Source organism: Pavona decussata, unplaced genomic scaffold (assembly GCF_977016875.1).
Source record: "Pavona decussata unplaced genomic scaffold, jaPavDecu1.1 SCAFFOLD_83, whole genome shotgun sequence".
NCBI lineage: Eukaryota > Metazoa > Cnidaria > Anthozoa > Scleractinia > Agariciidae > Pavona > Pavona decussata.
Window position 1 is genome coordinate 410,001 of NW_028145501.1, and position 23,320 is coordinate 433,320.

Below are 23,320 nucleotides of genomic sequence, written 5' to 3' on the forward strand. Positions count from 1 at the left end.
ATTGTAAGCCTACAGCTCAGACGTGGGAATATTTACATTATTACTTGTTTATTTGCAGAATGCAGATGTTAGAAACCCGTGATCCTCATCTGAGGCCAAACAGAGGCTTGATGGATGGAGAAAATGCTTTTTACAAAAGTAAGCGTCTTCTAAGCATATCATTCGCAGTGCATAAGGAACGTAAGGAATTCTAAACCTGTGTCCCTTTCTGTCCGTAGACAAAATCAGACAAGGAAAGATGGTTTCACCTTTGATGCACGACAACCAGATTGTAAGTACTATTCTGCTGTATACTCGGGGATGCTTTTTTCCTTGAAGTGGGGTACAAATGCACCTTAAGTTTTCTGGAATCACCAAAGTGGCCCACCAATTAGAGACTGGGCAAAATGGGCCCTTTGTAGCTAACAGTCACATGGTACAAAATCCACTATTCTGGGCCCAGTTGCATGTGCATGGTTAGCGCTAATCCGGGTTAAATACCATAACAACCTTTAGGTTTTAATACCTTTTAACCAATGGTTAGCGCTAACCATGCTTCGAGCAACTCAGCCCTGGAGAGAAAGTTGCATACAGTCAAACATGAATTTTCTTTGTTTCGGATGTCCCAGTCCGTGGCTTGCTCTTCAGCATGATGGATTTTGTACCGTGTGACCATTAGCTGCAAAGGGCACATTGTCAAATGCCAACTGAACTGAAACATTGTCAGACAAATAGCACCAGGGGCCCGTTTCTCGAAAGTCCCGGTAACTTACCGTGCCCGTTAGTATATTTTTAAATGTTTTTTCGCCGATTACACAACGATTACAGACATGGTACTTCGCCAATGTTTTCATAGAATAATAAGATTTTGAAATTTAGTATTCAAAGCTAACAAAAATTGACTTCTGTTAAGAAACATTTGTCACCAAAATTACTTATCGGGCCCGGTAAGTTACCGGGACTTTCGAGAAACGGGCCCCAGGACCATGTTCCGTATGATACAGCTTTCAGCTGAAAGTTCACTCCAAACGACTCCAAGTGAATGCATTTTTTTTTTCTGTCTGGGCTTAAAATTAAAATGGAAGATCCTTTATGTTTTCATAGCCTGTATAGCGAGCCTTTCCAAGGGGTTTTCAGTTTTTTTTTTGTATTTTGACCATGCAAAAAAAAAAAAAATGGATAAGAGCAAAGTTTGGCTCTCAATTCAACTTTAGCACAGCAAAACCTTCCACAGACTGAAACAAGAACTGAACAACTTTACATGACAATTGAATGGATTTTTTTAACCCACGCATGTCAACAACTGTTGCTTTAAAAAGTAATGCTTGTTCTTCTCCGCTTATGTGCATACCTACCTGTTCCTTCCTTACTTAGATTGCTCCAAATGGAAGAAGGTTTGATGGAAAAGCCGTTGATCCAGGTATCTGCAACTAGCCCAACGACCTGATAAATAACTTGTTCCTCATACACGTTCGACTTATAAACGTTCAGTTTTCGGCATATATTTGAACTGCGCTTAAAAGATTGAATACAAGAAAGACCCTCGCAGTTATTTACGCAACAATTTGAGTTGCACAAATAACTGTGAGGGCCTTTTATTCTATTTAGTTTATGCATGTTTATAACCTATAAATGCTCAACGTTTGTCTGCAAATGGGTTTGCAGCGGTGCGGAATGTACCGCACAATAGCTATCATTTCAGTAGCCAAGCTTTGAGTTACGTTGTACAGCATAATAAATAGTACTACAGAGACGCACTTTGAAATCAGGTTTTCATCTGAATTGTCAGACTTGGGGATTTCACCTACAGACTTACAGTCTTAGAACTGCTTTGTATTGCTTAACAATGACACAGGAATGAACTTCTCCCGAGCGTTTTTGTCAGCGTTAAACTTTTCCAGATTCAGCATTCCAATTTTGCCTCATCCATTTCTTTATATTGCTTGGCCTTTGTTACCTCCCTCCCCCACCCCCTGGAATTTACAATGTTTATCAAAACCCGGCATCAGGACCATGCTTGAATTTTATCTACAAATACCCATCATTCAACTCTCTTATACAATTTATTTTCTTCCTAGTGTCGGGAAAGGTTTACCTTTTTAACAAAACAACAGGGGAGCGAATGTGGCTACAAGACATGCGCGATGGCAGAAATGGTCCCCAGGCCTACTACGGCGGTAACCGTAACACGCAGTCGAGGTTTGACAGGTTTGGCGATTCCCAACACAGAATTCAGGACTTACCCCCACCCCGAGCGTCAATAGAGACTGTGCACAAGCGTGACAACAGGGAGAATCATCTTCAGTTACCAGGAACGCCGGAGGGGCATTCATAAAGTAGATAGATGAGATTGCGTGACACATAGTATCACTACTGTAAATATGAGAATAGATAGATACGATTTGCGTGACGTTATAACACTGGGTGACAGCCACCATCATCGCTACAAACTCAAGTTTGGAAGTAGGCAACTTTGTTTGCTGTGCAACTAAAAAATTCGAGGCGTTAGCCAATTAGGTTAAATTTTATGCTTGAAGGAGCAAAGGCTTGGTTGGATTAACGGCGAGTGGACAACATAGAATTTGACAGCAAATGGAAAAAGAAATAGGGAGTCTATAGAGAGTACGAGTTTTGGTGAGGAGTTATATAATACCAAGTTGCAAACAGAAAGAAGTCACTGTTTTCGCTGCTTAAGTTAATATGATGTTTTAACCGACAACTCAAACGAAAACATTTCGATAGAGATGAAGACTGACTGTGTATTATTTCTGTAATTTATAGTGTTCTATTATAAAACCTTAAGAGGTCAAAAAATGTAAAAATGTAAAGAATCGTATGAGTGACATAAGGAACAATAAAAGAATGCGTGAATTATTTTATGTAATGCAACAGTCAACTCCCCTTTTTCAGTGCGGACACCCTCGGGACCGCGAGTTAGTGTCCTTAATAGCGAGAGTCCGTAATAGCGGGAATTTATTTCAGTCAAACGTCTGTAATTTATTTTTGCCGAGGACTTAGCTGCTGTCCGTATTATCGGGGTGTTCGTAATAGCGAGGTGTCCGCAAGACCAGAGTTGAGTGTACTTGAAGCGAGAATTGGACTTTGACATGTGATGCACTCCACCAAACTACACATTTTAAAGACATCTAAAAAGTTTTCTCTTTCCTTGCCTGGTACCCATGGATAACAGATCTTTTTCTAGATTCTAGCACAACATCGAGTGAGAATCTGGACACAAGGGGTGCTTACTATTTACGCAAACCACCCGGATGGAAATTTTCGGCATAAATAGGAAATGATTTAGCTTGTCTAAACAGAAGATGGATAACATGCAAAATGTATGAACATCAGCTGTAAATCCCAAAAGGAGTAATAAAAATGCATCACTTTGGCCAAAAGGCCATAATTTCAGAAGTACTCCATATGGAATGATGCGTACCATTTGATTTTCCAACTGGAATTTACGGGTTTTCCATATAAATTATAAGCGTATAAGCACCCATTACCTTGCCCTCCCCTCCCCCCTTCCATCTCCAGGTGGTACCAAGATGGCGGCTAAGCAAACAAACCGGGAGTTTCGCCCATAAAAAAGCCAGCATTAGCTACAATATCCCTGCTTCCTGAAAAGATAAGGAAATGGAAAATTCTCCCTTTTCTCTGATCTGTCACGGAAACACCGGAAGTTTCCCGCAGAACCCTGGGTACGAATTGCTGTGTAACCCCGCTACCTGGTAGCCACGCCTGGTGTCATACAATCGCTTGTGGAGTTCGTGAGCTTGTAAATCAGGATCATTCGAGAAGGCTGTTTTCCGGCGGTAAGTTTTCAGACAGCATTTATCTAAAACCTCTAAACATATATTAACTACAGTAACATCGAACAGAAATGCTACTTTTTCGATCAACTCGATTTTAAGCCAGTAAGAACACTTTCTAGTTTCACCTTGTATAATGGAAGTCGCGGTGTGCTTGCGATATGATTGTAAACAAATACGATTCGATCGAAGTTTTTTCTCAATTGTTCGAAAGAATGGCACGTTGGTAGTGCAGACCAAGAACTATGAGGTGGAATTAAGCAAAAACACTTCAACTTAAGTCCAGATTTCTTGGTATTTAACTGGAAAATTTAACATGAAATGCATATGTACACCATAATTTTATGTGACATATCGTGCTTGCTCGTTTATGACTTGTTATGTAAAACGGCGCGTGAGTTAAAATATTCTCAACTAGTTTCATTGGTCACACATAATGAAGCGGGAAATTGAATTTCTTCATGTTTAATTGCCAGGTTGTGAACTATTGTAATAGAAGCGGCCATTAAAGAATCTCAAGGATTATTTTAATTCGTTTGAATTGCGATTAAGTGCTGAGTCAACCTTTTACACTGATCGACTGTCAAATTTTCAAGATGAGTTGATTATTTGTAGATTTTAAGATTTGCTGTTATCAACATGGCTGCTTGTTTTTGTTATATAAAACTTTGGAGAGGTGAAATTTAAGTATTTAATTAAGTGTTACATTGAGAAACTAAGTAGTATGACAACTTTGATTTAACTTTGACATGTTTCAAATTTCATGTAGTAGCTGAGGTTTTGGCATTTACTGTAAATCCAACCTCTCTCCCTACCCCTCAATCCATCCCTCCCCCTCCCCCTCCCCCTCGTGAGGTTGGGTCTTTCATTATTACCTATAAAAGGTCAAGCGAAATTCATGAAAAATGTTACAACCTCCTTGAGAATTCTTAACAATTATGTTGTTTTGTAATAACTTGAAAATATGGGAAGAAAAAATCTGCATGCATTTTCTGTGACTTTTACAGAAATACATCAATAATGGTGTAAGACGACAACTTGAGGATGAGCTAAAGATGGACAAAGATTATAGCACTCGTAAAAGGAAGAAAAGCATTGAAGACTCTTTTAGGAATGTGAAGAAATCAATGAAAAATGGCTCAGGTATGCACTGTTACTTGGCCAGAGAGCCTTAAAGGAAACCTCCACTCTTGAAATAAATAAACGTTAAATCGTTGAAAATACAATCAAATTTCAAATTTGGTTGGAAAACATGGATATAATTTTTCTGTCTTACAAAACAAAATTTGATTTTCACCTATTTTTTATTTTAAATTTCCAGAGCGCCGACATCTTGGATTTCAGGACATGCTACGGTTGCTCAATAATTTATTTCACACAAAAGAACGTCTGCTTACTGACAATAGCGGCAATCATATGACGTTATAACATCCAAAATGGTGGTGCCCGGGAAATTAAAAATTAAAAATAGGCGATAATCATATCTAACTTTTAGCACACTCGAATGTCACTTCTACTTTTTAAACTAAAATTTAGAATTTAGACACTATTTCCGGCAATTTCAATTTGTTGTTGGAGTGGAGGTTCCCTTTAAGGATAATCATTATGGGAGAGGGGGGGGGGGGGGGCAAAATCCCAAATATCCCAGGGGGAAACCCCCTGATCTAAGCTACATGTATAAAGGTATGTGCAGCCCCAAATGTTATGGCTTTTGAGCAATTTTGGTCTGAAATAGGGGAAAGATTTTTTAAAACTATTTTGGCCAACAAAACTGTAAATGGGTGTGGATTTTACAGAAACAAGTATGGATTATAGAGACTCGGCCCCAGTTATTCAAAGAGTGGATAATTTTAACTACTGGATAGGTCGCTATCTGGCAGATGAAATCATGTGTGCAAGATTTTCCTCATAGTCCTATAATTTGTGGATAGAGTAGAACCATATGTAAAATTTAAGTGTGGGATTGTGTGGAAAACTTGCCAACCATTAGTTGGAGTACATTTTTGTGACTTATCCAGTGGATAAAGTTATCCGCCCTTTGAACAACTGGGGCCAGGGCTAGATGCACAAAACCCTCCTACAAGCTGTAAGTTAAGATGCACATCTTAAGTATTTTTTCTTAACAATGGCCTGTTGTTAGTCTAGCAATAGACTTGTTAAAACAATTCTTTGGAGGATAGGTCTGAAAAAGGATACCAGAAAATTACATATTTTGGTCAAATAATGTCAGGGTTTGGAGAACCAAGCTGTACACACCCACCAAAAATTCCTAGGAGTCTCTTCCTGGAGGCAACTTATGTGAATCTGTTTGAAAGATAAAGAAATTAAGGTTACCACATACCTTTAGAGGTGTCTCGCGTCCAAGCGATGTAGAGCGTCCGGTTTAAAGTGTAGATACCTAACCCCCTACATTAAATTAAAGCTTCTGGAGCTGACTATCAAACTATACAAGAATTTTGAAATGAAATGAATTGTTGAATGCTTAATTTAAAGGAGACACTTTAAAGAGCTAAAACTCAAAGGGAATTTGTTCCTTTCCCTTCAAATTTGGACTGTAGCTAGTTTAACATATAAACAAAAACGTGTCTGTGAATTTTTTCTTTCGAAATATTTTTTCTCTGAGAGCGATTTTTGTACAATCAGTCCACATTTTTTAAATCCTATTTCGAAACTGTTCTGTAACTTTTCACTGCAATTGAATATGGCAAAGTTTAAACCGGAAGCGCTACAACGCTTGAACGCGAGACACCTCTAAAGGTGTATGGTAACCTTAATTATTTTTTTTATCACCAATTTTTAATTTTAAATAATTTTTACCAAAAACTATAGCACTGATGTCCTGTTTACACGTCTTTTTTTCTGCTGTGCCAAGCAGCGTGAGAAAATGTTTTGGTACGGGTAAAAGGCTCAACATCTTGGTTAGCGTACGCGATTATTCCTTAGGGCGCATGCGGCCAATGGCTTATTTCATTCAAACATGGCGGGTGAGAAGTATTTGAGTGCCTACTTCTAAAAAGGCCACACATCTTGTCGCAGGGACGTCGAAAATTAGTCTCTTCCTGTTCTTTTTTCCAGAATAATAGAAAAGGCGTGAGGATACAAATATGTTCATTGTCACAGCAGCAATGCTGGCTTGTAACTGTCCTATCGAGCAACGATTTTGGATGTTAACACGTAATGGTCACTAAAAAATTTACCCAAGCCGAACCCTTTTTTTGGGTACGCGTGCCATTTTTATCGGAGCCGTGCCAAAGATTTTCTGTAGTGTAAATGGGGCTTTACTTTTTGTAACTTTTATATTTACTAAATTAAATAATTATTATTTGTTGAATTTACTACTAACAAATTCTTAATTTCAGGTTCTGAGGAAGAAGATGAAGACCTCTTTTCATGGGAAGAATATCTCAAAAAGTGCCATGCAAAGGCAGTTCCTAAGGAAACATTCAAGCATGTGAGCACATTTACATTTCCTTTAATCTTGTACATGTCTTTGAAAATTGCTACACGATAACAACAATAATTGCTTTTATTGTGTATCGTTGTTAGTATAAATCTACGAGTGTTCTATCATGAATGCTGATCTCTGATTGGCTATACTACTCGCTATATATTCTGTGATAGATAGTGAGTAGCGGTTTTCAACAAAATGGCGGCCACTTCATCGCGTTTTCATGTGTCTGCGATGAGGATATGGATAATTTACTTGTTTAGTTTTGAACAAGTAGTAGATATATACTAAAACAATTAGATTATTCGCTCTCGATTTCTATAAGTGATAGATGATTCGGGCTGCGCCCTCATGAGCTATCACGCGATAGAAATCTCAAGCTCATAATCTAATTGTTAATAATAACAATAATTATTGGAATAATTATTAAGTAATACATCATTAATCAGGTTTTCAAATTACAGGTGCAAGACACTAAAGTTCAAGGGTTCGTTCCTGGGATGAAGCTAGAATGCATGGATCGTACGTCCCTTGAGACAGACACTTACTGGGTGGCCACAGTTGTCATGTCATCAGGACCTCTGCTGCTTCTGCGATATGATGGATATGATGATGATCGCAGCGGAGACTTCTGGTGTGATGCAGCATCAGAGGAACTCCAGCCTATCAGCTGGTGTGCGAGGACTAATAATATTCTTATACCTCCTGCAGGTAGGTAAAGACTTTAAACTTAGAAAGTAAACCCTTTCAGCCCAAAATTAAGTTGTCAGTAAAGAAGAGATTTTTTTTTTGGCAGATAAGAAACAGGTAAAATATTATAGCTTCATACTAATATAACATCATAATCTTATGGTAAGCTATTTTAGAAAACTGATTCAAGTAAACTTGTCTTTTGTTTTTCTAGCCATCCGACACAAGGAGTCAAATTGGGCCAAGTTTCTGATGCAGGATCTTAAAAATGCTGTGTGTGCCCCAGAGCATCTGTTTCATAGGGTAGGTGCTTTTATCAGCTAGGGAGAAAATACAGTTCTCTCATGACATGATGTCCTCTGTCTAAAAACTTGGATGGCCTTGGTTGGATTCCCCAGCTTAAGTTATCAGAAATCTTAGATTGGTTTTCAATTTAGTGTTGTAAATGCAAAACCAAAGTAATTTCTCTGGCCAATCACAACAGATGTAAACAGCACAATCAGCCAATCAGAACTCAAAGCAAATACATGTAACCTGCGTTAAGCACAGGAAAATGTGTGCCACCAAGCACAATTGGTTTTGGTTTGGCTTCCCATTCGTTGAGTAAATGGTGCGAACTTTGCCAACCAATCATAGAATCTAGTAAAGCAAAACCAAAGCAAACGCGAAATTACTTTCGACACTCAATTGAAAACCGCTCTAATGTCACTTGGTTTCCCAGCTACTCTGCAAGTAGAGGTTCTTGGTCGCCCTGTGTACTGGCACGGTGACACAGTTTGTGATGAACACATGCTGGCTAAAGATGTTGACGATGATGATGATGATGATGATTATGATTACCTGTATTATTCTTACTATTATACGTGAAGGGGTGCCTGAAAAATAGCCCTAAGTGAGTTCTGATGAACTGCTACATTCTCCTTCCAAATTACCTTGCATTTCCTAGATTAGAGATCAAGAGTCACTTAGGACCTTCTTCCACGTACCACTTCAATATTATTGTTATTATAATTACTACTATTAATGGTGCAACAGGAGAATATACATGTAGATGCTAAGAATTTGTTCAACACTTTCTCAGAGGTCAGATCCAGATGAAGAGAATCAGCTGAAGCCTGGCCTGAAGTTAGAACTCCTTCATCCAGATGATCCTCTGAGTTACTGGGTCGCATCTGTGGTGGATTCTTATGGACTGAGACTCAGATTACGACTGGAAGGCTCAGAGAAAGAAGCTGATGATGTCTGGGTTTACTTCTTGTCTGATAACGTTCATCAGTTGGGATGGGGAAAGAAGCATAACCTGAGACTAAATGTTCCTTCTAGTGAGTTATCATAGCTGCTGTCAATAGTAAAACATGTTATAATGATGAATTCTTGTACAGTACTGCTCCAAAGTGAGTTACCACTCTCGTGAGATGCATCTTTTGAGACGAGATTCTTGTCTCAAAAGATGAGACAGCCTTTTTGCAAGAGCCTTAAAAATTGTTGTTATGAAATCTTCACCTTCTTGCAAGGTACATGTATAACATGCGTCTTAAAAGTATTCAAAATCCATTTTGCATTTCAATTTCTTTGATTTGCAAGAACCAGTGAACCAGGTTTTAACTCTTACAATCAAATAAACGGTGAACTCATGGTTGAAAGTACAGAGAGAAGTCATGTATTCCCAAAGAAGAGTGTACTAGTTTTACCCTTTAACCCCTTATATCAAAGAACAAATTCTCCTATCTTGTCCCCATACTTTTCTTATAGAAGCAGGATATCAAGAAAATTTACCCTGGGTGATCATATCGTTAATTCTCATGTCCTCAGGGGTTGAATAAGCATTGGTTTTACAAGGAGAAATTTGATGCTGATCACTCTTAGGGCTTAAAGAGTTAAAAATTGAAAAAAAAATGTAAAATATAAGTACTGCTGTTTAAATTTGATTTCCTAAACATGATTGTATGATGAGGCTGAAACAACACTAAAAAAACCTCAATCTTGATTTTCTTGATATTTCTCTCCTTGCATCGAAAGGTTTGAAGACAAGCTTTCCGAATAAGGACTGGGCACAAGTAAGGGGAAGACTCCTGGGTCTTTGTAATTTGACGACTGAAGATACAGCGCTCTACAAATCATTGAACAAGGTTTGCTTGTTTCATTTTTCTACAACTTCTAACATGTGCTATTTTGAAAGAAGTCAGTGATATGCATGTAGGCAAGCATGGTCTAGATCTGGTTTTATTCTAGAATGATGCTACAAACAGCCATTGGCAAGAAACTCAAGTCATTACAGATTTTTTTGACAAGCACACTGCTACCCCTCCCCCACCACCGACACCACCACAACCATCCCATTATAAGTGTTATCTGAATTTCATAAACATAAAATTCACTCAGTAAATGTTTTCTAGCCAGGAAATTGTAAGGTACATGTGTGGAGAATTTATAACTGGGTCACTGTTTTCCTTGCAGTCTGACAGCTTACCAAAGCCTCATGGCTTTACAGCTGGTATGAAGCTAGAAGCTGTGAATCCGAAGGATCCTTCATCAATCTGTGCAGCGACAGTTTCCAAAGTTGCAAATGAGATATTCTTCCAGGTGGAGATTGACAGTATGATTAGCTGCGGCGACGGAAGCCGGCCTTCCATGTGGTGCAGTTCCAATTCTAGGAATATCTACCCTGTGGGCTGGTGTGAGAAGAACAACATTCAACTGACTCCTCCTCCAGGTAGGGCACATGAGAAATTTCATTAGTGTGTCAAGGAGCTAAATTTATTCATTCTGTCTATTTGCAAGTATTTGTTTTTACTTGTAGATCTGGACCCCAAAAACTTTTCCTGAAATGTTGGTGTGAGGTTTTGGTTCGGAATTAGAATAACTAAATGAAGGGCTGGAAGCATAACCGACTTAACGCGTTTGGGATCGCGCTTTGTTGTTTTAGCTCAGATTCACTGGAGTTTTTGCATTTGGCCTTGAATTCCCTCAGGAAACGTTGCGCCAATGTTTTATCCGTTGTGTTGCGCTTCGTACATGTATGCAATAAAAACATCTGATTATGGGCAAGATTTTCGTTTTTATCACAAAACGAAGTGCAAAGTACTGGATAAAACATTGGGAGTGCCATTTCCTGAAGGAATTCAAGGCCACATCATGATGCAAAAACTCCAGTGAATCTGAGCAAAAACAACAGAACATGATCCGAAGTGCATATACATGTAGGTGAGTTTTGCTTCCGGCCCTTCAAATTTGCCAAACTTCGCACATGGTAATCTATTTTGTCCAAGAAATTAATTGAATAATATAATTTAAACATGTCGTTCATTTTATTTCTCTGCTTTTTGCAGGATATCTTGTTCATCCTTTCCGCTGGCAAACATACCTGGAGTGGACCAACTCATCAGCTGCTCCAGACTCCTTGTTCAACTCGGTAATGCATTCAGCTGTTCTTTTATGAAAATTTTGTCTGTTTAGCTGCAGTGGGGATGGGGGTGAGTTAAGTAAGAAATGGATAAAATAAAATCACTGTATTTAAGTGCCAATGTATTTTAGTGCAGAGCACTCATTGGGGACACTTTCCAGATCAAATTGGAATTTAGAAGTGTTGGAGTTTGAGGAGAGGGGAAAACCAGAGTACCCGGAGAAAAACCTATCGCAGCAAGAACGAGAACCAACAACAAACTCAACCGTCATATGACGCCGAGTCCGGGAATTGAACCGGGGACACATTGGTGGGAGGCGAGTGCTCTCACCACTGCGCCATCCTTGCTCCCTGAAATGATGATGATTAAGAGCCCGTTGATTTTGGAATATTTTAAAACACTTAAAAGGGTTTTTTAGTGATGCAGAGTGGATGCTAAAAACAGGGAACATAAAACAAGAAAACAAGCCGAGATTGTTGTGAGGAATAATAAGTGCGTTAAAATCCCTGTTTTTCTCCTTTTTTCTTCCTTTTCTTTTCTTGAAGCAGCTTCAACATATGAGAGTGGAGTCAAGGCGTTTTGTAACAAATCACCTGTTAAAGGCCCACCTTCTCCCAAGAGTCATTGCGGTCGATTGTTTTTGTTTTGAAATGCTGTATTGCCCAAACTCGTGATCTTATTGGCTGTCCGAACTCAAGCGGTTCATGCGGGTTTCCTATGCGACTCGTGCTGGAGGGAAAGAATACTCGTGATCGCTTATTGCTTTCTCACTCGACTCGCGCCCAAATAAAATGGGAGGATTTTCATATATGAAAACTGTTCCTCGGCGCGCAATACATCTTGGGTGAATGTGGGCCTTTAAGTTACGAATGTTTGGTTTATCAACAGAGTTGATAACTAAAGGTAAATTGGCCACCATAAAGAAGACTGGAGTGCTGACGTTTTGAGCCCTAGCCCTTCGGATTCACTCTGACGCAAGGCTAACGCTCGGAACGTCAGCACTCGAATCTCTTTACGGTGGCCAATTTACCTTTAGTTATCAACTCTGTTGATAAACCAAACATTTGTTTCTACTCCCTACCGACGCAGCACCACAGTTTCTCTGGAAACTAAACCCCTTATCCACCTACCCAGAATGTTTGTGGCAACCACACTTGATATAAAAGGCCTGCACACTTTTCTGCATTTTTAATAGTTTTTGCCCATTTTCCCTTTTCTTTAGGAAATCCCGTCGCACTACTTTGACATTGGCATGAAGTTTGAAGCTGTCGATCAAACGGATCCCAGCACCATGACAGTGGCGACAGTAACGCAGGTGGTCGGACGTACAATGTGGGTGCTGTTAGATGGATACAAGGATGATTCAATTGAACATATTTATGATGTGGAGTCGTTTCATCTCTTCCCTGTTGGATGGTGCAGTATGAACGGACATCCTCTTCTTACACCAAGAGTACAACGTAAGGATTTGTGAGATTTTTATCTCTTTTAGGAGGAGAGTGTCATGGGCGTTTTGACCTCATTTGTTAAAAAATGGTGAAATAAGACCATCATTTAGCGACAAAATAATTCTAGAACAACGAGAGGAAAGAAATCAACTCAATTCTGAAAAGGAACAACTCGTGATCTGTTCTTTCAGCAATCAGCCGATAGTCGCTTTCTTACTTACGATCGATAACAGTTTGTAGTGGGCTATAAAGGTGCAACAAACCATTGGTCGATCTAGGGGAGTGGCCCGCCCCTCCCCTTCCACCTTATTTTTAGATAAAAAGCGAGGCCCGTAGGGTCGAGGCGCCGAGTTATTTTGGGCCCTCTTACCTAAAAGTCTGAATCTACCATTGCAAATTTATAGATGGATAAGGTGGTACGTTATTTTCTAAAAAAAAAATAAATAAATAAATTGAATACATGAAGCTAAGCTGATGCGTTGTCTTGTTCTGTTTGTTAGGACCTCCAGAAGAAAACAGGCGCCTTGCTTCTTTAAGGTACAGACTGGACATCTGTTTTCACATTGTCTGTCACAAGTCTGCTTCCCGGCCATTACCTTAGAAATCTTTCTGATTCATCATTCAAGACTGCTTGGGTGGGAAGACTTTCTTTTTTAAGTTTCAATTATGAACGTGATTAACTTAATTCATAATGTTGTAGACATAATTATTCTCTCTCTATGGTTTCCAACTTTAAAATGATTTATTTAGCTTAAGATGGTGCAGGCATGAAAAATTTTTGACCGCAAGAGCTTAAACGGGAAGTGTCATGAGATTTTGACCTCTTTTGGTAAAAATAGGGAAAAAAGTCCCCTACTTTATAGCTACAAAATAATTCTTGAACAATGAGAGGAAAGAAATCAACTCAGTTCTTGAAAGGAACAAATCGTGATCTGTTCTAGCGCATTTTGGAAACAAAAATGCGAGAACTTGAAAAACGTTGGCCTGACGTTGTTTAAGCTTGATAGTTTTATTGCACTAGGATGATAATTTACAGCAAAACTCGACAATTATTTTACTTCTGTTGACATCAAATTCGCGTGATACTTCCCGTTCAAGCTAACTTGAAAAACGGTGCGTGCGTGACTGTTGCCGCAACCCCGACTAACCAACTACTACATATACGTCTGCGTCAACGTCACGAACTGTTTCTGTCACGTAGCAAGTGAAAGACAGGAGGGAAGAAGTCTTTTACCACAAACAAAAATAACTCCAACACTAACTTGACCTGAAGTTTGTTTCCCTTGTTTGTAAAACGTTGTTTTGCTCCTTTTCAGGGCCACAAAACAAAGAGGAACAAAGAGGACGGCATCGGATGCGAACATTTCAAACACAACAAACGCTTCTAACAATTCGTCAGACGCGGGTAATGGTGTTGTTAACACCACAAATACAGTAAACACTCCCGTGACAACTGAGAGCGTAACAGTAGCAGACGCAGAAGCAATCAGCGCCACAGGGGCACTGAGCAATCACGCATACAGTGCCGTCAAAGAATCTAAACCTGTGGTCAAGGTGAAGGTCACTGAGGTGACACTTGAGGGGCTCAAAACTGAGGTACCCAAAAGTGAGGGGCTCAAAAATGAGGGGCCCAAAAGTGAGGGGTTCAAAAATGAGGGGCCCAAAAAAGAGGAACCCGAGAAGAAGGCCCCAATCACTCCGAAAGGGAAGTACGAACTGAGGGCCTCGACTCTTATCCCGCGGGATTACGGGATGCAGGACGAGGATGACGAGGGCGGGGAAAACAAGAAGGTTGAAGCTGTGATTGATTTGACTGATGATGATGACGTTGTTGTTACCAAGACCAAGGAGAAACCTCAAGCTACGGATGGTTCAGGTACGCGTACATGAAGTCAATATTAATTGTCGTTCATGAACAGTTCATAGCTTTTCCCAGTTTTAAAGATTCTCGTCTGTCTTTTCTTACCCAGGAATCTGTATTTATGTGAAAAAATCCTGTGAGCCAGGCCCTTTTCTGAAACAGTCCAAAATAGCCAGTATTCCCTCTGTGATTGGTCCTGCAAACCCGAACACTGTGTTAAGACAACTTGTTGAACAGATTGTGCTGAGCGCGAATTCATCCAAAGAAGTTCTTAAACTTCTTGCTTCTGAGACTGATAAGATGACCATCTCTTCCATTCTCAAGGTATGTTGGTTTTGAGTGTGTTATTAGCATTTTCCAAACAAGTCAGAGAGACTGTCGAATTACAGCTCGAGTTTGTTCTCAATCAGGGCCCAGTTGTTCAAAGCCCCATTAAGCTAATCCTGGATTAACGAGAACTTTGACTCGAGTTTAATTGCTAATCAATAAAGATTCTTCCAAAAGATTTTTGGCCCTCAGTTTTTACTAAGACGTTTCTTTACATTAAGCTCGAAATCAGCCTCTAAAACCATTTTTAACGAGCGACGATGAAAGCCTCGATTGACTTCTAATCGTGGATTAGTGTTAATCGGCTTTCGAACAACCCGGCCCTGGGTACCAGCGAACGTGATGATGATGATGATGATGATGATGATGATGATGATGATGATGATGATGATGATGATAATGATGATAATGATGATAATGATGATGATAACAATAATTTTATTAAGTGTCAAAGTATTTAGCTCTGTAGTGCTAATTGAAGAGACAGTAAATCACTCTGAAAGAAATATTACAAGCTAAACAACGTTTGTGTAAAAACCCAACTGGCGGGAGACACCAATCCCTGGATTTGAAAACGGGGCTACCCTGAAACAATTCCAAGTGGTTAGAACGGGACTTGAGCCCGGGACCTCCGCATTTTAATTCCGGCGCCTTAACCACTAGATTGATGAGAATGCGTGAGAGTAAATGATCGTACGTATTTCGAAAGATAAAAATGTGTAATGTAGCGTTACAAAACGATTTCGAATATGAGACAATTAGTGAGCTTACGCAACAGGGCGCTGAGGGAAGGGGACGGTGAATTATCGTTGTGTGACCAACATGATATCTTAGTACCTTCACATTTTTAGGCGATTTGCGACTAAAACTGGTGTTCTCTCATCTGTTACAACGAGAAGACCACGAGCGGTAGGAATGTTACAATCTAGAGTCGTAAATACTTGGACGTCAGGTTGGTCATACAAGGACAATTTGCCGTCCTACCACATCAGCCGTCCTGTTGCGTAAACTCGCTATTTTCTGTCCAGTGGAGAATAGAAAATTGTACTCTCCCTTGAAATAAGTATAATGTTGTAGACTAGTCATTGTAATGCATGCCTTTCATTTATGTGTATATATGTACACTTGTTTGTAAATATTTGTCCGTTTTTGTGTAACACAATAAAATAAAAATATGAGACATTTTCATTTTAATTTGCTATGAACACGCTATTTGTCTGTGGTGCCAGTTTTAAACAACTTAGTGGTTACCGTTGGTGTAATGCGTCAGAAAACAACTGGCCTGCCCCTGCGTGTATTTCTCCTTTGTTTTCACGTGAAGCAACGGAAATACAAGACTTCTGCATAACTGAGTTATTCAAGTTTAATGTAATTTTTCTGTAGACTCTTAGGACCAAGTTGTCCTTGTGTGAGAACCTCATCAGTCTGAAGAAAATTTCTCGATGTGGGTACTGCGACGCTGAAAAAGGTTTGTTGTTAAGAATCTTTGGCAACCAAGGTGGTGGTGCGGTGGAAGATATCACTTAGTTTCTTCTTAACTTGTTCAGTTTTTCTGAAGTGGACATCACCTGGGGTGCTTACCATTTACATGGAAAACTCGGAAATTCCTGTTGGAAAATCAAATGGTGCGCATCATTTCATTTGGAGTACTTCTGAAATTATGGCCTTCTGGTCAAAGTGATGCATTTTTATTACTCCTTTGGGGATTTACAGCTGATGTTCATACATTTTGCATGTTATCCATTTTCTGTTAAGACAAGCTAAATCATTTCGTATTTATGCCGAAAATTTCCATGCGGGTGGTTTGCGTAAATAGTTAGCACCCCTGCTCTCAAATAGCTCGATTTACAGTTTTGTGACTAGTAATCTGGCCTTTGATGCTTAATGCACCTGTAGTGCCGTTGGTTTGCTCATTTCGTTGTGTGTCGTTCTTGTTGCCACCGCCGTCTTGGTTGCTTACTATGTTCTTCAATTCTCCTCGCTTCTTCATGTCACGTATCACTTGTAACAAAACAACAAGGCTCATCTGACGTGTCCTACTTCTTACCCATCTGTTTCTACCTCTTTGTTTCTTTGAAGGTGATGGCTCTGAAACATCACCTTTGGACCATCGAAAATCCCAGATAATAACTTCCCCCCTGTCCCCCCCCGGGGGTGTGTTCCTTTGGGATGATCCAGATCAGGATCAATGATCCAAGATCACTCGGATCATGGTTCAACAAGGTAACCGACGAATCCTTACCCAGAGTGGATTCCTCGATTCCTTTGATGCACCATGATCCGAGTGATCTTGGATCATTGATCCTGATCTGGATCATCCCAAAGGAACGCACCGTTACAATCACGTTTACGGCAAACGTCAAACGTGAGATTCGCGTTTATGTCTTCTTGAAACAATTAGTACATAGATGAGAATTGCGCAAAATAATTCTGACCATGGATGCTAAAACAAAGCTAGTCAATTTTACTGAGAAACTGAAAACAGCGAGCGGCAAATGAAGGATAAACATGGTCACGTGGTCATTTTTGCCGTTTGTCGTAAACGTAATCTTAATTCACTCTAATAACTGCAGAGAAACGTGCATTTCCAAATATATTATTGTATTTTTTTAAAACCAGTAATTGTGTTTGTAAGGGCCACCGCGATAAAATAAAAACACCGGATGTAATAAATAATGGTAATTGAACTGAGTGGAGTGGAATTTGGTCTGAAATCATACGTGTGATTTCAAAATCGAACGAGCGCGCAACGCGAGTTCGATTTGAAATCACAAGCATGATTTCAGACCAAAATTGCACGACACAAAGTTCAATTACCACTTTATTACACGTATTTTGAAATCACAGAGTTTTATTGTCAATATTACATTCTATTTTTGTTACTTCATTTCCATTTTGATGGGCTAAAGAAAGTGTGCGATTTAGATTAAAAACATGGTGCAATTTAGGAATAAATCGCACTGTTGAGAGCCAATCAGATTGCAAGGATCACCAGTGACTTCAGAATGGGTGTAATATTTTGTCTAATCAACAATAATTGTCCAACAAATAATATAAAAGAGCAAGGCTGGTTTCAGGATTAGAGAAATATATTAATTCCAGTATTTCGCAACATTGGAATCAACATGTTTCCCTGACCGTGAAATCAGCCGTGCTTTTCTATATTATTGTATTTTTGTCCGTTTTTAGCTTCCCCAACAAAGCCTCATGATTCCACTCGAAAACTTAACGAACCTGCATCAACGCCAGCGAAGCCTGTCCCGCAAGACAGCAGCAAACCAGTCCCGCCAAATAAGGTATCCACTAAAGAAGTCGATCAACCCACAAACCTTCCCTCGAGGAGTACTACTCAAGTGAACAATAAACCCGCGGGCAATCCCGCAAGGAGTACTGTCAGTGTGAGCATCAAACTTGCGGGCAATGCCGTGAAGACAACAAGCACTGCCAATGTAAACAATAAACCCGCGGGAGTGGGTCATGTCCCGCAAGATGTCCCTGTTTTAAACAGTGCGGTGCCTGAGCCGCCTAGAGTTGAATCACCGAGTGCTACAGCTTCGCGGATATCAAAACACATCACAAAGTGGAGTGTAAGTGAAGTGGTGGATTATATCAAGACGACCGACTGTTACAGGTTCGCGGACGACTTTGTGAGACAGGTACGGTTCTAATTTTAAAGTCTGGGTAAAAACCCAAAGTGTGACCATTCAAAATGAAAGCTATTGAGCAGTACTTTCCTGTGGTGATCTTTATTGCGCTGTGCAAGGTGGTTCTTTCTTTTGAGTCTGTGGATGAAATCCTAAAGTGTGACTTTTCAAATGAAAGCTATTTAGCAGTACTTTTCTGTGGTGATCTTTATTATACTGTACAAGGTGGTTCTGACTTTTGAGTCTGCGGGTGAAATCCTAAAGTGTGATCATTCAACTGAAACCTACTGAGCAGTTCTTTCCTGTGGTGTTGTTTATTATGCTGTGCAAGGTGGTTCTAATGTTTGAGTCTGTGGAAGAAATTCTAAAGTGTGACCATTCAAATGAAAGCTACTGAATAGTACTTTCCTGTGGTGCTGCTTATTATGCTGTACAGGGTGATTCTAACTTTTGAATCTGTGGATGAAATTCTAAAGAGTGTCTTTTCAAATGAAAGCTACTGAGCAGTACTTCCTTGTATGTATTCATTGCATAACCTGAAAAAAGTTTGTGAAAAAAGTATGTTTGCTTTCATCTATTCTTGTGTTAAATAATTTTATGAGCTTTGGTGGCATCTTTGGGAAATAAACGGTTAATAAAATGTCTTTGGTTTTTCTCAGGAAATTGATGGCCGAGCCTTAACGTTGCTGTCTTTGGATGAGATTCACAAGTGTCTTGGAGTGACTTTAGGGCCTGCCATCAAGCTTCATTTCTCTGTACAGAACCTTTTAAAGAAGCACCGATGACACTACATCACGAAAACCGTACGCACTCGCTCCGCGTCAAGGCCTTTGAAGTGTTGATAAATTCAGACCTGCTAAGCCAAACGTGTTCTTCCTGTTCTGCGAAATCTGACTCTGCAGTGACCTTTCTTCGGTCAGCGGATTTTCCGAGCAACAATTTTGAGAGTCGCTGGAACAGGAACGGATCATCCGAAAATCGATTTTGAGAATCGATTGATCAGAGCCTGCAGTGAAGCTTTGGTTTTTAACAAGAGATCAACCGTGACAATTGTTTGAACTGAGCACTTGATCTTTCTCTACCGCTCAGCGGCTTCTGTGTTATCGACTGAAGTGTGCAGGCTCACCTCCAACATCCGGAAACTTTTTGCAAACATTTCGTAAATGGTTGTCTGGAAGATGTTGAGTGCTTGTCAACCTTTGTAAACCCAATATCGTCTTCAGAGCCTTCGCTACCTTTGTCCAGCGAAACAGGATACTTGGTGCTGACCAGAAGGATCGCAGCCTCGGGGAACGAGATTGTTGTCTACCTTGCTCGACCTTGCTACGTTTAGTGACTTTTTTGCCTTGGAAACCACAGTTCAAAATAGGCTGATCGCTTGAAATAGCCCATTTCACAGTTGGATGCGTAGTGACCTGGCCTGGGACTGGAAGCGAGGCTGGGAGTGACCTTGTCTTGATACAAACCTCACTGCTTTTCGTATGTAGATCATGCCGTTCTTACGCTAACTAGTTTGCATCTACATATGAAAAGCACTGAGGTTTGTATCAAAACAAGGTCACCCAGCCTCGCATCCTATCCGAGGTCAGTTCACTTAGCACACAACTGTAAAATGGCCTATTGCTCAAGTCCCACGTATGATTTGAGTCCAAGTGGCTTTGAACCTCATTGCGAAAGCGAGGTTAAGTGCAGAGCTTTTCATGTGAAATTAAGTTTTGTTTGCATACGAGTGAAAACTAATTTTCATAATAAAAACTTTGCACTTAGCCTCGTTTTCACAACGAGGCTCAAAACAACTTGGAAATAAGTTCTTGCATACTCTCTGACCTGCTCCTATACAAAAATACCAAACACATTGTTTGAGACCGCTATGGATAGATTTATGATATCCCTAAATAGTAACTATTTTTATATTTATCTTTAAGCTTAGGATATTCTAGGGTCGATTTCCGCCGCTTTATCGAGTCCAATACTTCTCAGGAAGGAGCGACAGTGGCTTGTGTTAGAGCCTCAGGATATTAGGACGCGTGAGAGACCTATTTTGTCTTTTTAGTTCTGCAGCATTGCACCTCGTTAGCAATGTTCGATGTCAATTTGAATTTGCGCGTGTACAAGTTTCGAACTCCAGTCGAAGTTCTGAAATTGTACTGAACCAAATACAACATATTGATGTTTAAAATTATCTCGACTAGTGATATAAGAAATATGTGGAGAATCTTAAGGGTTAAGTAGAAATTTCCGTTCAGGGGTAGTGCCCCCCCCCCCCCCCCCCCTCGTGTGAGCAGGAGTAGATTTAGTCTGTTCTCCGTGTTGCTAAGATATGTCCCTGTTATATTAGTTTTCGTCTGTCAAACCTGTCTTGTACATAAAATTACTCAGTTTAAGTCAAATAGTTTTCGACAAGTTTGCAGCTTCTCAGCTAATACCTTGGGATTCTTTTTAGCCACTCTTTGCAATCATTTTGCGTGGTTCTTTTACGTCGCCAAAGTGGAGACGAGGTTTATCCTGAGAGCATTTTTAACGCTCTCCTTTGATTGGTTCAGCCGTGAAATCATCACGTGATTTCACCTGGCGTGAGAACATGAATCACGTGTGACGAGAAACTTGTTCAGAATAGACGTTCAGCCTCGTTTCCAACGTTTAGCCTCGTTTCCATATCGAGTTTGGAGGTCCCGTCTTGGACATATTTTTATGGTTCGCCTTGGTGTTCATAGTTCCGACTTCTTAATTCTTGCTTATTTGACTTGGCCTTGTGCATTCTAGTGTAAGAGGTTAATGTATTTTATCTATAACGTTTGAGAAGTATAACAAAAATGCTTTTCGTTCAGAGCATCAATAAAAAGCGAGATTTTTGTAGTTATTGTTTCGTGTCCTATTTCAAATTCGAATGCTAGTGTTAAGTTAAATTTGGAGATTTTGTTTGTTTAGGATCCGCAAAGGTAACATCTCGAGGTTTTGTCTACAGGGAGTATCTCGGGGATTTTGACTTTTTTTTATGAAAATTGTGCAACAATACCCTAACTTATCCAATCACGAGAGTGCGTAAATTTTTGTGTTAAACGCGCAACCCTTGTGTCAATTAATAATTTTTCCTTGGAAGGTTATCCGAATTTTTGCCCCGTATCAAGGATGAAGCAACGTAAAAAAAAGTTTGTGAAATTTCAAGCAAATCACCCTGCCCACACTGAGAACGTATTCGATAACGTCATCAATTATTGCCTAGCAACCGCAAGTGGGTACCATCCTGTGACACACGAACAATATCGAAGATATTATCAACATTTGTCGTACAAAATATTAAAACACTAAAACGCTCGAGAACTGAAGAGAGTTCCCTATATAAAAATATTTCCCCGTCCCCCTTATCATTTGAAATAACAGTGTTATCGTGGAATTGAAATAAAGGGAGAAAGAATACAAAATATCTTCACCAATATCTATGCTGTAATTTTTATGGTTGCCGAAACACTTTTGTTGTCTTAGAAGCACTTATGGATAGCTGAATTCTTGCCCTCGAATATTAAATCAGTCTTCAGTATTATTTTCCTTTGGTGCTGTTCATTATGTTGTAAGAATCGAAGTGGTACTACCTTTTGAGTCTGTGAACGAAATCATTCAAATGAAAGCTACTGAGCAGTACTTTCCTGTGGTGCTGTTTATTATGCTGTACAAGGTGGTTCCAACTTTTGAGACTGAGGATGAAATCCTAAAGTGTTACCATTCAAATGAAAGCCACTAAGCAGTACTTCCCTGTGGTGCTTTTTATTATGCTGTACAAGGTGATTCTACCTTTTGAGTCTGTGGATAACATCCTTAAGTGTGACCATTCAAATGAAAGCTACTGAACAGTGCTTTCCTGTGATGCTGTTTGTTATGCTGTGTAAGGTGATTCTACCTTATGAGTCTGTGTATAAAATCCCAAAGTGTGACCATTCAAATGAAAGCTGCTGGGCAGTACTTTCCTGCGGTGCTGTTTATTATTTTTTGTAAGAGGTGGTTCTAACTTTGAGTTGATGAAATCGTCAAGTGTGACCATTCACATGACAGCCATTGAGCAGCACCTCCCGTCCTTCTTGGTTCAAAACTCAAGTACATAACCGACTTCCGCCCGAGTCTAATTTGCATCTTCTTGCAAAGCAGGAAGGAAGATGAAACAATTTAAGGCCATTAAAAGCTATAAATCGCTTTGGATCGATTTTAAGGCCAATATCGTGGGCCCCGTAATATTGAATTTTGAAAATTGTTACATGTCGCTAGAGCACATAAACCGCTGGGGGAGGTATGGGGGGCGGGAGCAGCTGTGGGGAGGGTGGGGCATTTTACAGTTTAATTTTGTTTTCAATGCCTAGGAACGTTAGCCGGTTTTGTAGAATTTTAATTGAAATTCATATTAGACAATGAACCATATGAATTGTTGAAAGTGAGAATTGGTTACTGATGATCAGAAAACAATAATTTATGTTACCGTGTTTGGCGCACGTGGTTTTTAAATTAGTTCCCCCTCTGGGTTAATGTAGCAGCTCTCGGCTGCTATTGTTTTTAGGGTTGGAGGCATCGTTCTGTTCTTTGTCGGGCGTATTGTTCTCTACAAGTTTTGCAGGCCAATCACGTTAGACCTTTCGAGAGCTGCTACTTTGCTGGTTTGTCGTGGCGAAGCATGGCAGGTGGCAGGAGTATGTAAAAATTCGATGATGGCGATAAGTTCCC

The 23,320-nt window shown here is 39.8% G+C and overlaps 2 protein-coding genes across 3 annotated transcripts in view; both read left to right on the plus strand.

The window, feature by feature from the left end:
* The window catches only part of LOC146475692 (protocadherin Fat 4-like), a 42,323-nt gene extending 39,460 nt beyond the window's left edge, over positions 1 to 2,863 (plus strand). The window contains exons 32-35 of the mRNA XM_085115409.1: positions 59 to 138; positions 219 to 271; positions 1,354 to 1,399; positions 2,058 to 2,863. Of these exons, the coding sequence (XP_084971535.1) occupies positions 59 to 138; positions 219 to 271; positions 1,354 to 1,399; positions 2,058 to 2,314 (436 nt within the window). The 3' untranslated portion in view covers positions 2,315 to 2,863. The remainder of the gene's footprint in view (positions 1 to 58; positions 139 to 218; positions 272 to 1,353; positions 1,400 to 2,057) is intronic.
* An 819-nt stretch (positions 2,864 to 3,682) lies between these two features.
* On the plus strand, positions 3,683 to 21,473 carry LOC146475693 (sex comb on midleg-like protein 2). 2 transcript variants are annotated; one of them, XM_085115411.1, is made up of 17 exons: positions 3,683 to 3,794; positions 4,799 to 4,934; positions 7,151 to 7,242; positions 7,704 to 7,950; positions 8,144 to 8,232; positions 9,011 to 9,251; positions 9,949 to 10,058; positions 10,387 to 10,642; positions 11,259 to 11,341; positions 12,556 to 12,793; positions 13,282 to 13,318; positions 14,098 to 14,377; positions 14,408 to 14,657; positions 14,752 to 14,966; positions 16,353 to 16,437; positions 18,159 to 18,625; positions 19,273 to 21,473. In XM_085115411.1, exons 2-17 carry the CDS (start codon positions 4,847 to 4,849, stop codon positions 19,396 to 19,398), a joined length of 2,904 nt encoding a protein of 967 aa, XP_084971537.1. In that variant the 5' UTR covers positions 3,683 to 3,794; positions 4,799 to 4,846; the 3' UTR covers positions 19,399 to 21,473. The 2 variants fall into 2 exon arrangements, with proteins under 2 accessions (XP_084971537.1, XP_084971536.1); XM_085115410.1 differs by having other exon boundaries at positions 14,098 to 14,657.
* The last annotated feature ends 1,847 nt before the right edge of the window (positions 21,474 to 23,320 follow it).